At 37.7% G+C, this 20,797-nt stretch overlaps 1 protein-coding gene across 1 annotated transcript in view; it reads left to right on the top strand.

The window, feature by feature from the left end:
• Positions 1-20,797, top strand: part of LOC142150770 (pendrin-like) — a 56,418-nt gene that overhangs the window by 26,710 nt on the left and 8,911 nt on the right. Inside the window, exons 3-11 of the mRNA XM_075205962.1 lie at positions 3,719-3,829; positions 4,522-4,700; positions 6,214-6,378; positions 7,235-7,387; positions 10,104-10,186; positions 11,432-11,579; positions 11,671-11,784; positions 15,239-15,316; positions 15,822-15,917. Of these exons, the coding sequence (XP_075062063.1) occupies positions 3,719-3,829; positions 4,522-4,700; positions 6,214-6,378; positions 7,235-7,387; positions 10,104-10,186; positions 11,432-11,579; positions 11,671-11,784; positions 15,239-15,316; positions 15,822-15,917 (1,127 nt within the window). The remainder of the gene's footprint in view (positions 1-3,718; positions 3,830-4,521; positions 4,701-6,213; positions 6,379-7,234; positions 7,388-10,103; positions 10,187-11,431; positions 11,580-11,670; positions 11,785-15,238; positions 15,317-15,821; positions 15,918-20,797) is intronic.

Here is a 20,797-nt window from a genome sequence, read left to right on the forward strand (position 1 = left end):
GGCGATCCGGCTCCCTCCCTGGTCTCCTCCTCCATGCGGTGCTCGCAGTGCATGTCGGGCGTGACGGCTTCACGCCCACCCGACATCCATTGCAGAGCCTCTGACGGGCCCCCTGGGCTGCAGGGCCCATATATATAATCTTTTTTTTTTTTTTTATATATATATATATATATATATATAGGGGCCCTGGTGCTTTGCTTTGCCCGGGGGCCCCAAATGTTGTTAAGAGGGCCCTGAGTACTCCTCCAGACGTAGTACTTAGTGATTAAACAAGCTTGCATTACAAAACCCATTGTACAGACATCAAATAGAATCCATGAATGAAGATTACTTTAGCAACAAATGATTTACCAGATTTTTCCAGGACTACCCTGTGGGAAGCCCATAAATGTGTATTGAGAGGGAAGCTTATACAACTAGGATGATGGGCTAAGAAACAGAAAGAGATACAAAAAGAGGCCCTTCTATTTAAAAATTTAAAATTAGAAACAACACATAAAGCCAATAACACTTATGTAGAGCTAAAGGAAACAAGGGCGAAATTGAACAAACTTCTAAATGATAAGATAAAATTAGCATTTCACAAATGCAGATATAAATAATTCCAATGGGGTAATAAAACAGGCATACTGTTGGCAAGAGCCTTATGTTCACAATTATCAACATAGACTATCCAAACAATTCTGAAGAAACAAAAGTGCAACTATAACACCCATTTATGCTTATAGCAGCAATGAATACAAGACCAATAGGTGAAAAGTCCTGAGCCTGATGGTTTTACAATCTTATACTATAAGACCTTTCTACAGCAGGCCATAAACGACACTTCAAGGTGCACAAATTATTGCAAACCAGTTAAAATATTTATTAAATTATTTAATCCAATTGGATTTTGCTTCTGGTAAGGAAGCCAGCGATAAGACCACTAAAATAATAGACTTGATATATCTGGCCTCCATCTCTGTAACACCCACAATCCTCATCTCTACAGATGTGGAAATGCTTTGATAGAATATACTGGCAGCTTACTAGAAGATTGCTCGATCATATGAGTTTGGGCCCCTCCTGACTATTAATAATTATTTCCTTCTGTGGGAAACCATTTGCCAAAATTAAGATTGAATGTTATCAAATCCCTTTAACAATTCCAATGGTACAAGACAGGGATGTTCACTCTCCCTTTAAATATTTTTTTTATGCATGGAAGACTTAGCAAGAGCAATACAAGCTAATACAGACGTCACTTGGTTTGTGTTAGTGAGATAGATCACAAAACTCACTCTTTTTGCAGGCGACCTGTTGGCCACAAGTGATATTTATACCCAGCTTATCTTCTGAATTTCAGAAGTTTAGCAATCTCTGGAATTTCAAAATCAATTACTTTAAGTCAGTAGCTCTAGTAGCTCAGTAGCTAGTAAATGTACTGGAATAGGTAATACAAGGCTTACAACATGTTTTTGCATTTAAATGGCACCTGTTTCAAATTAAGCATTTGGGAATTAAAATAACCATAAAAACATGATTTGTACAACACAGATCTAGGCAGCAGGTCACAATAGAAGAACACTTATTACCCAGGCCGGTGGATATAGCTCCATGGACCCTCCTATATTACACCCAATAATTACGTCAACTCTGCAGTTGAAAACAGTTAAAAAACTAAGGGCCCTTAAGCACATTACCTCATTAATATCTCCACTCTCATCACTTTTATACAACAAGAACTTCCCATCAGGTTTAACACTTTTAGCTCCGGGTCGGCCATTTGGTCCACACTGAGGGAATACGTCCGTGCTAGGTCTTACAAGAAGACCTAGCTCTCCCTAACAATGAATTTCAGGCATATACTTAGATTAAAAATTATTTGGGGAGTATTAATAGAAATATTATCCTGTGAAGGGATCTAACCCCGTTTGAACTACTATATGACATTACCCCAAACACTCGGTATTGGCTACCTAAAATTTACTTAGAAGAAGTCTTATTGACCTCTCTGCCTTAGTTTACAGCTACATGGGTACGGGATTTAAGCAGACCTCTTAACGAGTCAAAGTGGTCGAAAATTTCTACAGGCTCTTTTCAAATTACAATGATCCTATAAACTCAGTATAAGATTATTACTTGTTCTTACATATGCCGCAGTGTTTTAAACAACATATGTCCTGGTGTACTAGATAAGGTCTGGAGATGTGGGTTTACAGTAGGAGACCCATGTTTGGCAGGACTGTTCTAAATTTCATAGATTTTGTAAAGATTGGTAGATATATCTAAAGAGATATTGAGAGAAGTTGTGACTAATAATCCTATGTCCAGATATAAAAAGTCCATTTTGAGACATTTTAACAATGGAGTGAAAGCTGTTAGCTCAGTCAAATGGAAAAATTCCATTCCTCCATCTATTAAAGACTTGTTGATAGACTCAACTTTTATTTGTCTATGGAGGAGGGTGGCTTAGTGGTTAGAACTTCTGCCTCACAGCACTGGGGTCATGAGTTTGATTCCATGGCCTTATCTGTATGGAGTTTGTATGTTCTCCCCATGTTTGCGTGGGTTTCCTCCGGTGCTTGTTTTCCTCCCACACTCATACTAGTAGGTTAATTGGCTGCTATTAAATTGATCTTAGTCTGTCTCAGTGTGTGTGTGTATGTTAGGGAATTTAGACTGTAAGCTCCAATGGGGAAGGGACTCATGTGAGTGAGTTCTCTGTACAGTGCTGCGGAATTAGTGGCGCTATATAAATAGCTGATGATGATGATGACATTACTTCATCAGCACTAGACCGGAATGCAGGTGTTATATCTAACTGATTCAGTTGTTTAGAATTTAAAGAACCTTATATGTATAGGAGATATAGTAACTACTCTACCACCCATTTTCCTTTTGTGTAGAATCTCAGGCATTAGAGTGTTGACTGGTCATTTTATTTTTCTTCCTCAAGTACACGTCTCCCCTCCCCCCATCCCAATCCCTTAACTTTCACCTGCCCCTTTATTGTTACTTAGATTTTTTTTATTTTGTTATAAAGAAGATACCAACAAGTATGTTGAAATAGAGTTTATTTTGAGAATGTAATGTAGCAGTATTTGGTTCAAGCTGGATTGGTGAATAAAGGATACAAATAAAATATAATAAATATTCAGTGGTCACTGTCATTACTCATTAAAAAGTTCTATGTATTTTATGTAGTAGTGTACTCATATTGATTGCCTATTAAAGTTATTAGACATCTTCTTGTCAGCCTTAAGCCCAAGTGAACACCTATAGTGTTTAATACAAGGGGGGTCACAAAAAAAGTGAGTCTATTGCCCTCTGATCATTAACCAAATAAGCTCATCTTGTAGTTTATTCTGTGTTTATGTATTGTTATGTTCTGTAATATGTTTTTATACATCTTTGTCTAACACTAATTTAGACTGTGACCTCATTGTGACTTTGAATATTCTTAAAATCATACAGGTGGTACAGTCTGCTATATATTGCATTAACATATAACCTAAAATGAATGCAACCCAACTAAAATAAGAAGAAATATTATGTTTTTAAAATCATAGTTTCATTTTACATTTGTAGAAAGTTTAAAAATTATTTGATTCCATTGCATTCATGTATCATGTACCAATCCGTAATTGTATTGTGTGTCTCTTGCCACGCACAAACAATTGCATTGCTTGTATAATGAATATGGTGTATATGATGTAAGCATAGGTTTGTCTTTTAGGTCTGGCTTTTGCATTACTTGCTGAGGTTCCTGTTGGATATGGCCTTTACTCATCATTCTTCCCTATCCTGACATACTTCTTCTTGGGGACATCTAGACATATCTCAGTTGGTAGGTTCTAGTGCATCCCAAGTAGAGAATATAATCGTTAATATATAGACTACAGGCCACTGTTTCTTTGTTTAAACACAATAAGCATTGAAGAGCAACTTCTTACTGTAGCCCCAGTCTGCACTGTAAGTGAAATAGTTAGATTTATGATTATAAGTTCTATTTTTTTACTTACTTGAGGCCCTTGTTTTAGGGTAGACACCCCAGCATCTCTTGTGTCTTTATTACATTCTCTTCAGGTCCAGTCTGCTCCATTATACTTATATTTTTCTTCTGTGCCGTAATCATGCCTGCTGGCAATCTGATTTGAGAACCCAATTGATGGTGTGCTTTGAATATTGTATATGGCCAAATAAATAGGTTTTTCAAAGACAACAGTTCCATAGTATTCATATGCACCCTGCTAAACAACTTAAACAAAGACCTATGATTGGAAATGGCTATTCTGTTTCACTGAATCATACATATCAGCAGTATGTTTTCCTATGTGTCCTTTTACTACAATTGCTGGGTCACAAAATAGCAAACACTATTTAGGCAATAATTTGGGTAATAATATGTACACTTTATGTTGCAGACTTTGTTGTTGAAAATTTGCGTGTGTGCTGCCATCAAATCATTATGTTTTGTTAAGTATTTAAATGATATTAAAAAAAAACCTTTCCACATTGCGTTCCTATATACACCAACAGGACCATTTCCAGTTGTCTGTTTAATGGTGGGACAAGTCGTGCTTTCCATGGCTCCAGATGAAAAATTCTTATCCACCAACTCCACAGAACTAAATGAAACCATGATAGATTTTGAAGCCCGGGATGCTGCAAGAGTTGTAATTTCAAGTACACTCTGCTTCTTAATTGGAATCATACAGGTAGTACATTTTATATTATGATTGAGCTGTGTAGTGCAAATCTGCTGGTGTTATTTAATAGTCACACCCGCTTTTGCAGGATTGCACCTGTTTGGAACAACACAAAACTATTTACAAAGGCAAAATGCAGTTTTTTATGCTGTGACTTACACATAACTCAGAACCCATAGTGGATGTGGCTAAGTTAATGACAAATCAGACAGTCATATTTCTGAAAGTGTCAACTTTAAGACCATTTTTAAAGACTAACGTAAATGATTCAAATCTATGGAGATAAGAAAAAAAGCATGTCACTATTTTAAAAAAAAAAATGTTTTATTTGCTATATATAAACATAGAGACAGACAATGTATAAATAAATGTTAAGAAGGAAAGGTGTAAAATATTGTTTCCATTACTTTTTGATAAATATTTAAACCACTGTTAATCCTGCATTTGTGAATATGTTTATTAGTTTCTTCACAATAACCTAAGCTTGTAGTTGTGGTTGTCTGTGGCCACCTTTTTATTGATAAATAGCAGTCACTGCTTTTAGTTAAATAGACCCCTGAATCTTTATGATTTGTTTGTACTAATGGTATTGCTCAGTCAATAAAATCTAACTGCATCTAAGTAAACAACTGCATTATCTGTCTTCATGTTCTATTGAGAGTTGCCCGTGGCTTCCCACTAAATGCTGCTAAAGCCAAATCTAATCTTTGGGTTATTAAGTATTAACATCAGATTATTAGTATTAATGGACGTGGATAAGGTGAGTTTTAGCAACTTTTTTGGGAGATGTATAATTCAATATTTAGTAGACTTCAGACTGCATGTTTGAAGATTTGAAGGTGCAATGTTTGTTAAAACACCCGGACATAAATTAAAAATATTACTTTACTTGTGATTTTTGTAAAGTTCACTTATTTGTATATTTGCCACACAACACACTGGGAATGTGGATATACACCTGTTAGCAGTGGACGTTAATGAGCAAATCGCGCAGAGTCTAACACACCCTGGGTGTTCACCAGGGACACCCGCAATGAGGTTTGGTCTTAGCTGTATGGGACGTGCAGGTTGTGGCTCTCAGAGACAGACGCGAGCAAGGTAGCTGGGATCATAGATAGTGGACTAGCCGGGTCAGTACCAGGAGGTTCAAATAAAGCCAGAAACATGAGGTCAAACCAGGAGATCCAAATGAAACCAGAACGTGAGGCAAACGAGGGTCAGGACCAAACAAGTCAGTAACAGGATTAGTGGTGCATGACAGGATCCAGGGACAGACCAAGAAGTGATCCAGTAGTCTGGCACTGGAACGCGAGGGGAGAGCGGGGGCGGCGCCTGACAATACTTTTGTGATACACCGATACATTGTTATAGTTTTATAATATAGTTTTATAATACTATGTAAAAAGCATTCCACTTATAAATCCAGAGAAATACAATTTACATTGTGTTGTAGACCTTTTTACATCGTGATACATTTTTCCTAATAGATAACGGAGCTGTCCTTTCCTTGCTTTCTCAACAGCTTGTATTAGGAGCTCTTCAGTTCGGCTTTGTTGTAAGGTACCTGGGAGATCCGCTAGTTCGAGGTTTTACCACGGCTGCTGCCTTTCAAGTGTTCATCTCACAAATCAAACTGATTTTCAATATACCATCAAAAAACTATAGCGGAATACTATCAATAGTTTATGTAAGTGCACAAAATGGGTCGTTCTAATAGATGAAGGCCGACAATGGCAATACATTCACTTAGTTTAAAGTGTTATGTGCGGGCAGCTAATCTGGGAGATTAGAATTATTTACTTAATGTGAATACATTAGACTAAACTGATTACTTATGGACTTTTAATTCAGTAATAATTATCTAATCAGAGTTTGTATAAAGTTATTAAACAAGCCCATGATAAGATTTTCTTTTATAAGATATGTGGATTTCTGCTCAAGCATGATTGATCTCCAAATATACAAACAATAATATACAGGAAGAATGCAATTAAAGATCTACATACTAAAGGCAGACTACTGTAAAGTCATTATGGAATAAAAGAGAAATGGGGACTTGGGTATAGGTTAAGTGAAATAAGGTTTTTAGGTCTATGGTAGTCTTAAGTGTTTTTATTTAGCAATTTAAGCAATTTATATATGTGGGTGACACAGTGGTTAGCAATGCTGCTTCGTGGAACTGGGGCCATGGATTTCATTCCGACCAGGGCACTAACTGTGTGGAATTTGAATGTTCTCCCCATGTTTGCATGGATTTACTCTGGGGGTTCTGGTTTCCCCCTACAGTCCAAGAACATACCAGTAGGTTAATGTTCGTGTGTGTGTGTGTGTGTGTGTGTGTGTGTTTGTATGTAGTAGATTATTTAGAAATATTGTACATTCATTTGGCTGGATAATATGACAAAGGCAACAGGTCATCCTTATTTTTTTAATGGGCAGAAAATCCAGAAATATTTTGCGTGTTCATGGAAAATTAAGTTATTTTCTTTATTTTATTTGCTTTGCAGTAACAGCACTAATCATTCATTATTATTTTTATTTAGTCATCTATTGACATTTTTGCCAACATTACTAAAACCAACATTGCTGATCTGACAGCTGGACTTCTAACTTTAGTGATATGTTTGGTGGTGAAAGATTTAAATGAGCGATACAAACATGTTCTGCGCATCCCTGTTCCCATTGAAGTCATTGTGGTAAGTTAAATATTATAAGAGTAGACCAGCCACATCATTTCATGTGTTTATTCATGTTTTTTAACCTCTAGTATGAGTATAAGGGAAAATGATTATTAGCATTAAAGGAGATAAAGAAAGTGAACCTGTTAACTGTATATTGCATTGAACCAGTTTGTAACTTACTTTATTTACTAAATCATTTAGAGTGGCTTCCATTAAGGCCTAATTTTACAAAAGTTTAGATATCCCACCATAGGTACCATGGAGGTTGAAAAAACTTACACTCATATTGGTGACTTTTGCCTTCATTTATTATTGTAATCTTATTATTACAAACGGCATCTAATAATAAGTGTAACTTGGTTACTCCATATGCAAAAAAATTAAATTTATAGGATTAAATTACTAACTTCTTATTTGCTGGGGTAAGAAAATTAAACATGCAGTTTTAAAGGATAAATCAGACTTTTCAAGAAATACTCAAGATACTGTTAATGTTCAATTAGGTTGCTTTAGACACAAATCGCACTGTATATTGACCCCAAAAGTTCACTGTGTTCACTCTCTGACTCTGCTCAGGTCTATAATTCAATTGAAATAGAAATACACTGTGTTTGTGTCCCAGCCACTCTGCTATAAACTACTCCTAAGGGAGAGCTCCTCACTTACTAGATTACTGGGCCTTTGATATTTTTACTTGCATTAACCTTTCAGATTTGGTAGCATAGATCTTTATGTGTGTATTTCAAAATCTAACCTTCTACAAAGAAACGTAGAGATGTTGCCCATAGCAACCAATCGGATTCTAGTTATCATTTATCTAGTACAGCGATGGGCAACATTAAATAATTCAAAGGGCCGCAAAGTGCGGCCCTATAACCTTCAAAAGGGCCGCACATTACTCTTAATCTCAGTAATAAGTTAAAGCAATACATTTAATTAAAGAACAAGACACCTATCTGTAATAACTTATCAGCAAGCATTTTAAACAAGTGTTACATGTTACAACAAACGACTCGGACAATAAAAGAGGGAGGAGCTTTGAGCCACAGGTGAAGGCTCGGAGGGTCTCATGTGGCCCAGAGCCGTCTGTTGGCCATCATTAATCTAATACATCCTAGAAAATTATAGCTAGAATCTGATTGGTTGCTATGGGCAACACCTCCACTTCTCCTTTTAGAAAGTTTGATAAATCTATCCACTGGTTGCCTGGCAGTCAGGCTGAGTGGTTGGATGGCTAGTTTGCAGCATACCTGTATAGAATCCTGTTTTTTTACATCAAATCTATTATTCATTTTTTAAAATAATTTAATGATTGTTCTGTGAAAATTAATATCATAGTCAACAGTTTTGTGAACACTAGTTTATCATAAATTCAATGTTCTCAATTAATAACATGATAACATGTGATAATGTAATGATGTACACCTGCTTTATTATCATCATAAGAGTGCATTTCAGCATCTACAAATATTGTGCAACACTGACCTCTAGTGGATATCTTTATAAATGTATTTCAATTTGTAATACGTTAAATATAGAATAGATGTTCCATACTCAGAGAAATATTATGAAACACGTGGAAAATTTATTCTGTCTTGTGTACATGTTGGCTTACACTAAAACCTTTATTATATACGAGATAATGTATCCTGTAGTGTACATTATAAGGATGGAAATCACCAAGATTTCAGTGACCATATAAAGTGTCAATAGGTCATCTCTATAACTTAGAGGACAGAACATCTGATGTATTATACCACTAACATTATATTTAAAAAAAAACCTGAAATAGTAAGTAGAGAAAATATATTGCTTATAGTGTTGGGGAATACATTATTTGTAATGAATAATAATAATAATAATAATAATAATAATAATAATAATAATGTGACTGAAAAGTAAAAGGAAGTGATGTCAGGGAAGAGGATACAATATTGGAAATTAAAAGTGTTGGTGTGTTTTGCCAGATGCATGAAGCACTGTTTGCCCATTTGGATACAAGAACAAGTTGGACATATAAACGTTATCTCATATAGAACTGCGTTTGATACCACAATCTTTCAGCATCAGTTCGACATACACCTGATATCACTACTCTGTTCTGTTAGAGGACCCTCCTCATTACACTATCTTATTCTCAATTCATGGCTCAATCCATGGCTTCTCTCTTGTTTCATCCCCATTATGACACTTCTTGTCAGATATAGCCCTGCCCTCACAAAAACAAGTGGACAAGCACCTGCTTCTCACAAGATCAGCACACTAATCTCATGAAATGATCTATACTGCTGTGAACATTTTGATGATTTGATTGGCTACCTATTAAAATTGCCAGCAAACAAATATACAGGAGATGAAGAATAATAACAAGAATGGCCCAAGCCTTAGTTAATTGTATCTTAAATAGCATTGTCCACTTGTGTTATGTACTCATTACGAACTTTCCATAATGAAATTAATTTTGTTATATATTCTAATAATTTCTTGCTTCTGAATAAGTACAATTCAACAGTATAAAACGGCCATTAAAAGTGATCACACCAAGATATGAGAAGCATCAATTGAAGCAGTAGTATGCAAAATAACTTTATAATAGGTGAGTTCTGACATTAGAACTTGCCAGTTATAATTTACTGCTGTTATTATCTAATATGCTTTCTATATTTATTATATATTGCATACTCTAATATGCAATATGTGTTTGTAAGTGTTTACACTCCTTTTTCTTTAGGCGATAGTTGCTACAGGGATTTCATATGGAGTAAATTTGGAAGAGAAATATAATGCTGCCATTGTGAAGAATGTTCCAAGTGGGTAAGTGTAACTCAGGTCTAAATATTTACTGATTTTGCTTTTGTCAAACTGTAGGGTAATTTCCGTCTCCTTAAATGTTTTACTGCACCTATATATACTCATAGTAGCAGAAAGTGTGTCTTACAATGCTTCAGCTTTGTTAGATGAGAACAAAAAAATAATTGCAGCATCCTTAATATGTAATTTAGGATAGATAAGTTGTAAGATTTAGAGGGCTGCCCTTGTCTGATTGGATCTCTCAGTGGCAGATTAAGTTGTCCGTAAAGTGCCACCGGACATCGCCTTGCTGCGCATATTGCTGGCCAATACAGTAACAAGTCTCAGCTAATTTTCATCCACTTATCTCTATGAGATTTGAGGGGAGAATGAGTGGAGATTTGAGTAGAAAACATTGAGGTAATGTGTCTTCGCGGACTGCTCCGGAGAATCATCACGGCACCTCGCACCAAGTGGCTCTGACCCTTAGGGGGGTAATCAACTGACGGCGTGATCGCCGAAAATCGAGCGCTCGAAAAATATTACCGTTAATACGGTAATCTGCGCGTAAAAAAACGTTAATACGGTAATTTACTCAGGGAGCTGCGAGCTGAAATTCAGCGAGTACGGTAATTACCGTATTAACGGTAATATTTTTCGAGCGTTCGATTTCCGGCGATCACGCCGTCAATTGAATACCCCCCTTTAATGTCATATGTTGTGGAAGACTGAAGCACTGGGCATTCCTGGGTGAAGAGAGCATCATGTGATTGCATGTGATTAAGTGGTGCATACGTCCAATCATGTGCTGCCCTCTTCGACAGGAACACCCTCTGCTTCAGTCTCTCCTAGGCTGTGGCATTAAATGGTGTGCTCCAAATCCAAACCCTTCAATTATGAAAATGTTATTTCTTCAGTTAAAAAAATCCAAAAACATTGTGATCCAACAGACTGATTGAGATTATATAATATATATCACTTTTCATTGGGCATATCCACTTTTGGCAATCAGTACAGTTGCCCTAGCACCATTAACTGACATGGTGATTTTTATTCTTGACTGAATACTGCTTCTGGAAATGTGGTATATGCTCAATACAGGCAATTCATTCAGTGCATTCAAGCAGGCTCACGTGGTTAATGGAGCACAAGACAAAGCTTGCTTTATATATTTACTTACATTGACCCTATTGCTGTACAACATTCCTCCATCAGTGATGATATGTTTTAGATTCTGTATGAATATTAATATGATTTTTCTGTGTTTAGCTTCATACCACCCGTGGCACCAGATGTGAGCCTATTCTCTCAAATGATTGTACCGGCATTCTCCCTTGGAATATTGGCATATGCCCTCGCTGTTTCTTTGGGAAAAGTTTATGCCATAAAGTACAACTATGAGATAGATGGAAATCAGGTACAATGTTGACTATCATTGTTATGATTTCTCTACAAACACTCTGAACGAAATTATCATTTTATTTGATAACATTATGCGTTCTTTATAGGAGTTCATTGCATTTGGCATCAGCAATATTTTTAGTGGCTTTTTCTCTTGTTTCTGTGCCTCCACCGCCCTGTCTCGGTCTGCTGTACAAGAAAGTACCGGTGGGAAAACCCAGGTGAGAATGCAAAAAAATACCCAAACTGTTTCTGGTTACTGATTTCACACATAGGACAAAAAAGCAGCTGGTACACCAATACCGAAGATAACCTACTAAGATGAGTTAGCAAAAAAAATACAAAAAAATAAGACTATCTGTGTTTTATTATTTTGCAGGCAACAAAACACCTGTCACACATAGGTTTCTTTTTACTTTGCAGAAAACAGGTCAAATACAGCATAAGTCCAGTTTGTCTGAGCAGTAACTAAACAACTGAAATCCTTTTTATACCAGTGCCTCCAAATGGTGACTGGGCACAAAGCAACCAATTAACCAAGTGTTTAGAAATCTGTTATTCCGAGTGTGTTTGGTTGCAATTACAGTTAGCGATGACAGAAACTGCAGCACGATTTTGTGCAACTCAATATTCGTAGCAGAACAGGCTGCATTTTGCAGAACTTATGTTCTGCAAATAGAGCTGGGGCAACAACGTTGTCAATTCAGTCCTGTGCTGTGGTGTGGTATTATTATTATCCTTTATATAAAAAAGTGCCAGTATATTACCTAGCTCTGTACATTGAGGTGATCACGATACAGATAAAAAATATACAATGACATAAAACATAAGGGAAAGACGGCCCTGCTCTGTGTCCAGCAGGGAGCATGATGCCACATCTACTCTGAGCTTACAATCTAAGATGTTCTGGGAACAATTGAAACATAAGGTAGTGGAATAACAATTGTAACTGGAGGTGGGGAGAGTATATGTGGCCATTATAAGGCAGCAGCATTATCATCCGCCAATAATGAAGTGGCCAATGGTGACTAGCATTTCTGTGTAGCTATTGGTGGTGTGGTATATTTGGAATGAGGAGAAACAGTGGATGGTGGAAACATGAAAGAAGATCTAGTTATTGTAGAAATACTAAGATAGTGAGTTGATGTCAGCCATAAGTGTCTGTCCCCATTTAACTGAACCTCCTGATTCTGGAGCAAGAATGCACTTTTGTGCTGCATAGGGAGTTATCTGTCGAATTTTATAGTTATGAGAAGATGATTATGTGGCAGGTAAGGCACTGCTGTCCCCATGACATTACATGGGAATTCCAAAAGTGCTAGGGAGGACTTTCAGTACAGAATAAAGTGATAGAGGGAATTCCGCACAGAACATACAAGGTTTATCAGTGTGGAACAAGATGTGTATTTTGTGCAATTTTTGTACAATCTATTCTCATCTCCAGCTGTAGTCCTAGATCTCAGTTACTAGGACTGATATCCCACGTCTGCTCCACAGACTAAGCTCTTATATTTATAAACTACAGTTCTAAATGTTTGCTTAGGTCATGATCATCATCATCATCACTATTTATTTATATACTGCCACTGATTCCGCAGCGCTGTGCAGAGAACTCATTCACATCTGTCCCTGCCCCATTGGAGCTTACAGTCTAAATTCTCTAGCATACAGAGAGAGAGAGAGAGAGAGAGAGACTAGGATCAATTTTGATAGCAGCCAATTAACCTACTAGTATGTTTTTGGAGTGTGGGAGGAAACTGGAGCACCCGAAGGAAACCCACGCAAACACGGGGAGAACATACAAACTCCACACAGATAAGGTCATGGTTGGGAATTGAACTCATGACCCCAGCGCTTTGAGGCAGAAGTGCTAACCACTTAGTCACCGTGCTGCACCAAAAACTGCAGTGGATAATGGATCAGGGAATCAATTACTCTTCCCATAAAAATATTTGATTTAGTTTCCTAAATTGCACAAGAAAATTGACGGTTATACTCTGATTGGTTGTAATCAGTTACAATATCTTTTTTGTTTTCATAATTGCGTCGCTCTTTACACATGGAAATGTCTTATGCATGTTTTTCTGACCATATGGACATCCATATTAACTCTGTTTGCACATATGTATTCCACATTTTTATAATTACAGGATATATTGTCAGTTTCATGTCTGAGTTGCTGTAGCTATAGCACTAAGCGCCATCATCTGCAAAATCACCAGCTTTTACCTGCATTAGTACTATTCCCCCTTCGATAAATATGCCTATTTTATTGTGCCTTGTAATAAAGCCATGTGCCAACAAGTTATCCACTTGGGGCAGCACAGTGGCTTAGTGGTTAGCACTTCTGCCTCACAGCACTGGGGTCATGAGTTCAATTCCCGACCATGGTCTTATCTGTGAGGAGTTTGTATGTTTTCCCTGTGTTTGTGTGGGTTTCCTCCGGGTGCTCCGGTTTCCTCCCACACTCCAAAAACATACTGGTAGATGAATTGGCTGCTATCAAAATTGACCCTAGTCTCTTCCTCTCTGTCTGTCTGTGTGTGTCTATATTAGGGAATTTAGACTGTAAGCTCCAATGGGGCAGGGACTGAAGTGAATGAGTTCTCTGTACAGCGCTGCGGAATTAGTGGCACTATATAAATAAATGATGATGATGATTATGTCTTGTGTGTATACTAAATAAATAACAAAAGCCCTAAGCATTAACACTTTGTTGGGTGCAGACCAATGATATGATCACGTTAGGGTGAGCCAGGGCAAAGCATTGGTACTTTTTTGGCTACCGGGGTGAATCACAGGTGCCCTGGTTCTTATTCATTGTGTATCGACAAGTGTATACCACCACTTCTCTTGTACCCTACAATGAAATACTAGCAGGCTAATCATTTTCCGCATAGATTTTCCCAAAAAATAATTTCAATTGTTTTAAATTACTACTTCATTTACTTGCAATAGCATTTGTGATTTCAATGCTCCTTGTAAACAACATTACAGGTTCTTGCAGTGGGGGTTACTGGGTGTTGAGCAGGTAACGTACAACTGTCAAGTTGGATAGTTTGAAGAACTGCCCCTGAATCTTGATGATGGTGATTACAAAAAAAACCCAATAAATTAATGGAGAACTGCGGGGTAGTCGCTGCATTTGTTGTATGAAGATACACTGCCCTTGGCACAATCGGATGGCATTGAAAAGCTGTGGGACATTGAGGTTCTGCAGCAGCATAATAGGGACTTCAAACTTCAGTGTCAGTTTGTGAAGAAGCATTACAGGAGGGATGAGAGAGTTGAAGTATTTCATCAGTTGTTGCACTGCCCATTACTATATGTCCTCTCCTTGCCAAGTAAATGGCAAAGCAGGTACTTGTTGTTCTTTGGTGTTAAAAACTTCACAATATTTAATGAAACTATTTAGACCTAATAATTTGGGAGCTTACCCTTTGGGATAAAGTGATCAAAGTGAATAAATCATAATAATGAACAGTTGCCAGTACAGCCTCAACAGTAACGGTCATTGAGAATGAGTACAGAGAAAGGCATATATCAGTGATAGGGTATTTTATCTGCCATGATATTAGATCTTGGAGAAATATATAATGCACACAACAAATAATGTATGTTATATGTATTTCAATCTTCTCTTTTAACCATAATTCTTTTTATGATTTTATTCAGATTGCTGGTTTGATTACTGCTGCGGTAGTGATGATTTCCTTGTTGTCAGTTGGCACATACCTGGAACCCCTGCAGAAGGTAGATCGCTGCTTTTTAACATTTTTTTATTCTGTTTAAAGGAAAATTAAAACAATAATACAGTACTCATCATGTGAATATATTTGTACCCCTGAATAAATATTGCAGATAACCTTGTTAGGAAAGCCAACTGAAATAACAAGATTTATGTAAAATTCTGTTTGATTTTTGTCATCATATCAGGAGACAGAATACCTATAGATTTCCTTTATTCACCTGAGTTTATTAATACGCTTGTTGATATTGATCTCAGAATTACAGATAATTTATCTGTAGGGGCTAGATTTACTAAGCTGCAGGTTTGAAAAAGTGGGGATGTTGCCTATAGCAACCAATCAGATTTTAGCTGTCATTTTGCAGAAGGTACTAAATAAATAACAGCTAGAATCTGATTGGTTGCTATAGGCAACATCCCCACTTTTTCAAACCCGCAGCTTAGTAAGTCTAGCCCTAAATCTCCTTTATTTGATAAAAACATATTTTTAAATATTTTTTCTCATTACAGTCAGTTTTGGCTGCAATAGTCATATGCAATCTAAAGGGAATGTTTTGGCAAGTGAAGGATGTTCCACGATTATGGAGACAAAGCAAGTGGGATATGGTAAGTTCCTACACCAGTGCTGCTGACCCTTCAACACACTGCTTAGAAACTGTACAGAAAAATCAAACAAACAAAAATAATACAAAATAAAACAGCCATTGTTACAACAGGCAACTATAAAATACAAATATAAAATAGCAGCAATTTTATTCCAAGGAAATGTAATGGGCACAAAATTACACAAACAATTCTGCAAAATGCAGCACACTTCCAAATGACACATATAATGATCCTCATATAGTCAGAAACAAAGCAGAAAAGGAGCACATTTGCTCTCTGGCAAAACCAGGTTGCACTGTAGAAGGGGCAAATTTATTTGGATCTTGTAGCCTGGAGAAATGCTGCATTATTTACTATGAGGCTTCATATAACTAAATAGAAAGAAACATCCTAATGCATATGTAAACCTAACCCAGAAATTGTTGCAGTTCTTAGTACAATTATGACTAGTGCAAATTAACTAGTGTAACTGAAGCTGGTTTCTGGTTTGCCAAACCCATAGTTGCCTACTCTCCCGGAATGTCCGGGAGACTCACAAATTTTTGAGAGTTCTCCTGGGAAAGCAGGACAACATCCCGGGTCCAGCTCACCTCATCTTTGAAGTGGGTGGGGGCGGGGCTAAGCGTGTCATCCTGGCCCGCCCCCACCCACCGATAGGCTGAAATGGGCAAAAATTGTCAAGGGGCGTGGCCTAACGGCGCGATTCATGCTGCCATGCCCCCAAGATGGAGCCCCCTACCGGACAGCTGGCTATAAAAGTTGGTAAGTATAGCCAAACCTTGAAAATATTTTTTACACATTTGAAAATATTTTACACTGAAAAAGTAATACATATGACCAGCAGTTTTACTGACGTATTACTAAACTATATAGAAATGAGTTCTCATGTGAGAAACATCATCTAATGGTAAATTCAGGTTATAAGTCTACACTATCCTGAAAGCATTGATGTCAGATACCAAGCATCCATTCTCTTAATGACATTCTCTTAATGTTCTCCTGTACAAAGATGCTGGAACTGGATACAAAAATAGATTTATTGGTAGAGAACAAAGGAGTATACATCTGCATGTGATTGATTTTTGTTTTCTGAAAATGCTCTTGCAGTTCATGGATGATACTATAATAGCTCTGCCTCTTTAAAACATCATGAATAAATTAAAATAAGTGAAAACAGTTATGACAGAAGCCCAGTGGCGGATTCAAGGGGGAAGCGATCGGGGCAATCGCCCCCCCTAGCAGGGGCTTGCTGCTGGTGGCAGCACACTATGTGCAGGTCCGCTCGGCAGTGACAATGTGCTGCCCGGCTGCTCTGATTTTGTTTTAAACACAATCAGGGCAGTCAGGCAGCACATTGTCACTGCCGAGCGGACCTGCACATAGTGTGCAGCCGCCGGCAGCCTTAGAAGTCAGAAAGGGGGCGGGGCCTAAAAATAGATGGTTTTTTTTAGTCGGTTGGTACTAGGCTCTGCCTGCCAATTAGTATGAGACAATGTCTTTTTCAGACACATATTCAGCATTTCAGTTTTTAAAGAGAAATAACTAGTTTAAAGTATGTACATATATATATATATATATATATATATATATATATATATACATATATATATATACATATATACAAGTTAACCCGTGCATGATACTCATGCATTTTTTTGTCAAATAATGTCAGTATACCAAATTTCAGGTCATTCGGATGAGCCCTTTCTGAGAAAATAGTTTTTCCCACAGACACACACACACTAACACACGCCGCTACACATGCAGGGGCGGATCTAGAAAATGTTTGTTCCCCGGGGGGATGTTAGGACGGGGCGATTTAGGCCTCGCCCCCTTTCCGACTTCTGAGGCTGCCGGGGGCTGCACACTATGTGCAGGTCCGCTCGGCAGTGACAGGCAGGGACAGTGTGCTGCCCGGCTGCTCTGATTGTGTTTAAAACACAATCAGAGCAGCCGGGTAGCTTACTGTCACTGCCAAACGGACCTGCACATACTGTGCAGCCGTCGGCAGCAAACCCCTGCTAGGGGGGGGGGCGATTGCCCCGATCACACCCCCCTGGATCTGCCACTGTACACATGTGTGTTCATGAGGTAAAATTACCTCACGAAAATGAGTTTGACCCCTCAACTCGTCAATAATATCAGTATACCAAATTTCAGCCCTTTTTGAGGTTTTTTTCCACACACACACACTAAGAATTTAGTAGGTCAGTTAACCCGTGCATGATACTCATGCATTCTAGTCAAATCAAGCTACTTAAGGTGTTAAAAAGGTTCTTGTCATGCATTTGGGCCATAGCCCAGGCCTCAACCACCAACCACTCCCCACTGTCACCCCCAGCAACCACCAACCACTCCCAACTGTCACTTCTCCTTCAAGAAATATATATATATATATTTTTTTTAAATCTTTATAAACACTTTTAACAATTAACAAATTAAATTAACAAATTAAAAACATCTTGGTATACCAAATTTCAGCCCTTTCTGAATTTTTTTTCCCACACACACTAAGAATTTAGTAGGTCAGTATATAACTCCGCCCATCAGGTGGCGCTGCAGCTTGGTTTTATTTTTTACACACACAGACAGACTAACACACGCCACTAGACATTTATATTATAGATATACATATATGTGTGTGTGTGTGTGAAAATGAAAAGTTGCAAATAGAGCCGCAATCAATGGAGGGGAATTAGGCATAGTGATATAAAAACCTCAAGTTATAAATTTCCTACTTTGGGGACTTTCCCATTAAGCTACTGATCTCCAGTAGTGCTTGCCTACATATAATAAACACCCACTGAACAAGGCCTTCAACTGCTGCAGAAATACCCCTCCTTACCTGGATGCACCAAGCTGTTCTTTCCCAGTTCTCAAAGAGTGGAGCAATAACCATTAATCCCCATCTTGAACTGTAGTGCTTTCCACCTTAGAAGAGAGCACAGTTTATGCTTCAACATCCACAATGTCATATTAGCAGATAAACCTACTACTTGTTGGCAGAGACTGACTGTATAGTGAGTTATTACATTTTTATTATTATATCTCTTTGTAATTGTTTTTATGACATAATGTGCAGTCAGTAGTTCCAAAGTTACTTCCCCCACTAATTTCTCCTTTTAAAAGCGAATATGTACAAGATTCTTACTATACTCTGTTTCAGTTTGCATTATATACGTTGTTAATATTTCCATTTCTGCCTCACCCCCATTTCTCCCCACAAGGGCACAGATTCTTACAAGGAAGTAACTTAGACAATATACATATATAACACCTAACACCGGGTAGACCGCACTCCCAGGGCCTGATTAAGGGTCACAGCCGCCCTAGGCTACTACACTGGTTACCGCCCCCCCCCCCCCCGCACCAATGTGTGGGTAAATAAAAAATAAATTTATATATATATATATAGATATATAAAAATAGAAAAGAGAGAAGCGCCAAACATGGTGTCTTATCACCAATTAATTAGTGTAGGAATAATCATTCCAAATTGGCCCCGTACCAGATTGCAGATGATAAATTGCACATCTTTAAGATATTCCACTGGAATCCAGAACTTGCCTCTGATTGGATTTCACACTAGGGCTCTCTCATTGTGATATGAATATGAGGATGGTCCAAACATTAATAATACGAACTGGGAAGTATGGTTGAAATCCTTATGTCCGGATTAGTTGGTCAGTGATTTTGCATGATAAACTTTCTCGGAGAAAGAGAGTGAATAGGAGCTGGACTATTCTAAGGGGATTAAGAACTAGTTACTAACTAGTTTGGCAGCAGACTGGATCGGAGAAAGAGAGTGATTAGGATCTGGACTATTCTAAGGGGATTAAGAACTAGTTACTAACTAGTTTGGCAGCGTGATTGGGTATAGGAACATGCGGGACCACCCCCTTGTGGACAGGGGCGGCCCCATCAGAGGAGAAAGAAGCAGATCGCCGGCATTTGAATAAAAAAACAAAAAAAAACAAAAAAACAGCTTGCTAGTGTGCCGCGCTGCGCCCCCCAGGACTCAGCGCCCCAGGCTGCAGCCTGGTCAGCCTAGTGGTTGATCAGGCCCTGCGCACTCCTCCTCAAAAATTAATATTAAATTGATGACTCCCTTATTTCACATTGGCCATAGTCCTCATAGGCATTATGGGAGAGGTGCACCCACACAACTATTCAATTTAGCAAAAGGAAAGAAAGAACGGAAAATGTGGATTTTGGGGCACTCAAAGGTCCAAAATAAAATATACTTTCAAGCTTTATTGATATACGTTAAAATATTCTCAATTAATTCTAATAATCTCTATGTTAAATATGGATCAAAGTTTATTAGCGAAATATTATTAACGTAAAGTGAATGAAAGAATGGAAGATGTCTATAATTATTAAAATAGCAGTTCCACACTGCTATAGCGCGCCGCTGATAAGATGCAATCAGCTCCTATAATATATTTAGTATGCCTTCCTATAGATATAAATCAATATATATAACCCTCTTCTTAACTACCTCTATAATAATAATTCAGGTACATTATTTAGTGCAATCTTAGCAAGCACCTTGGTACAATATATAAAGTTGGAAAGTCTATTGAATGATGCTCTCTTCTTTTATTAAGGCAGCCAGTACTTGTCCAGTAACTTAACAGGTTTAGCTAGTCATTAAATTTATGCTGTTATGTTCTGTCATAGTGCGCTATTGATACCAATGATCCAGCATTGAATGACCTGACTAAGCTAACTGAGTAATATTTTTGACTGGTTAAAGTCCCTAAAGTTAGTGGAACGTGTTTATATTGTGGAGCAAGCTGCGCGCTGTCACCTGACACGCTTTTCGCTAATGGTTTTTCCAAAGCCTTGGAAAAAAGCCTTCAGCAAGTACATGAGAA

Source organism: Mixophyes fleayi, chromosome 4, assembly GCF_038048845.1.
Source record: "Mixophyes fleayi isolate aMixFle1 chromosome 4, aMixFle1.hap1, whole genome shotgun sequence".
NCBI lineage: Eukaryota > Metazoa > Chordata > Amphibia > Anura > Limnodynastidae > Mixophyes > Mixophyes fleayi.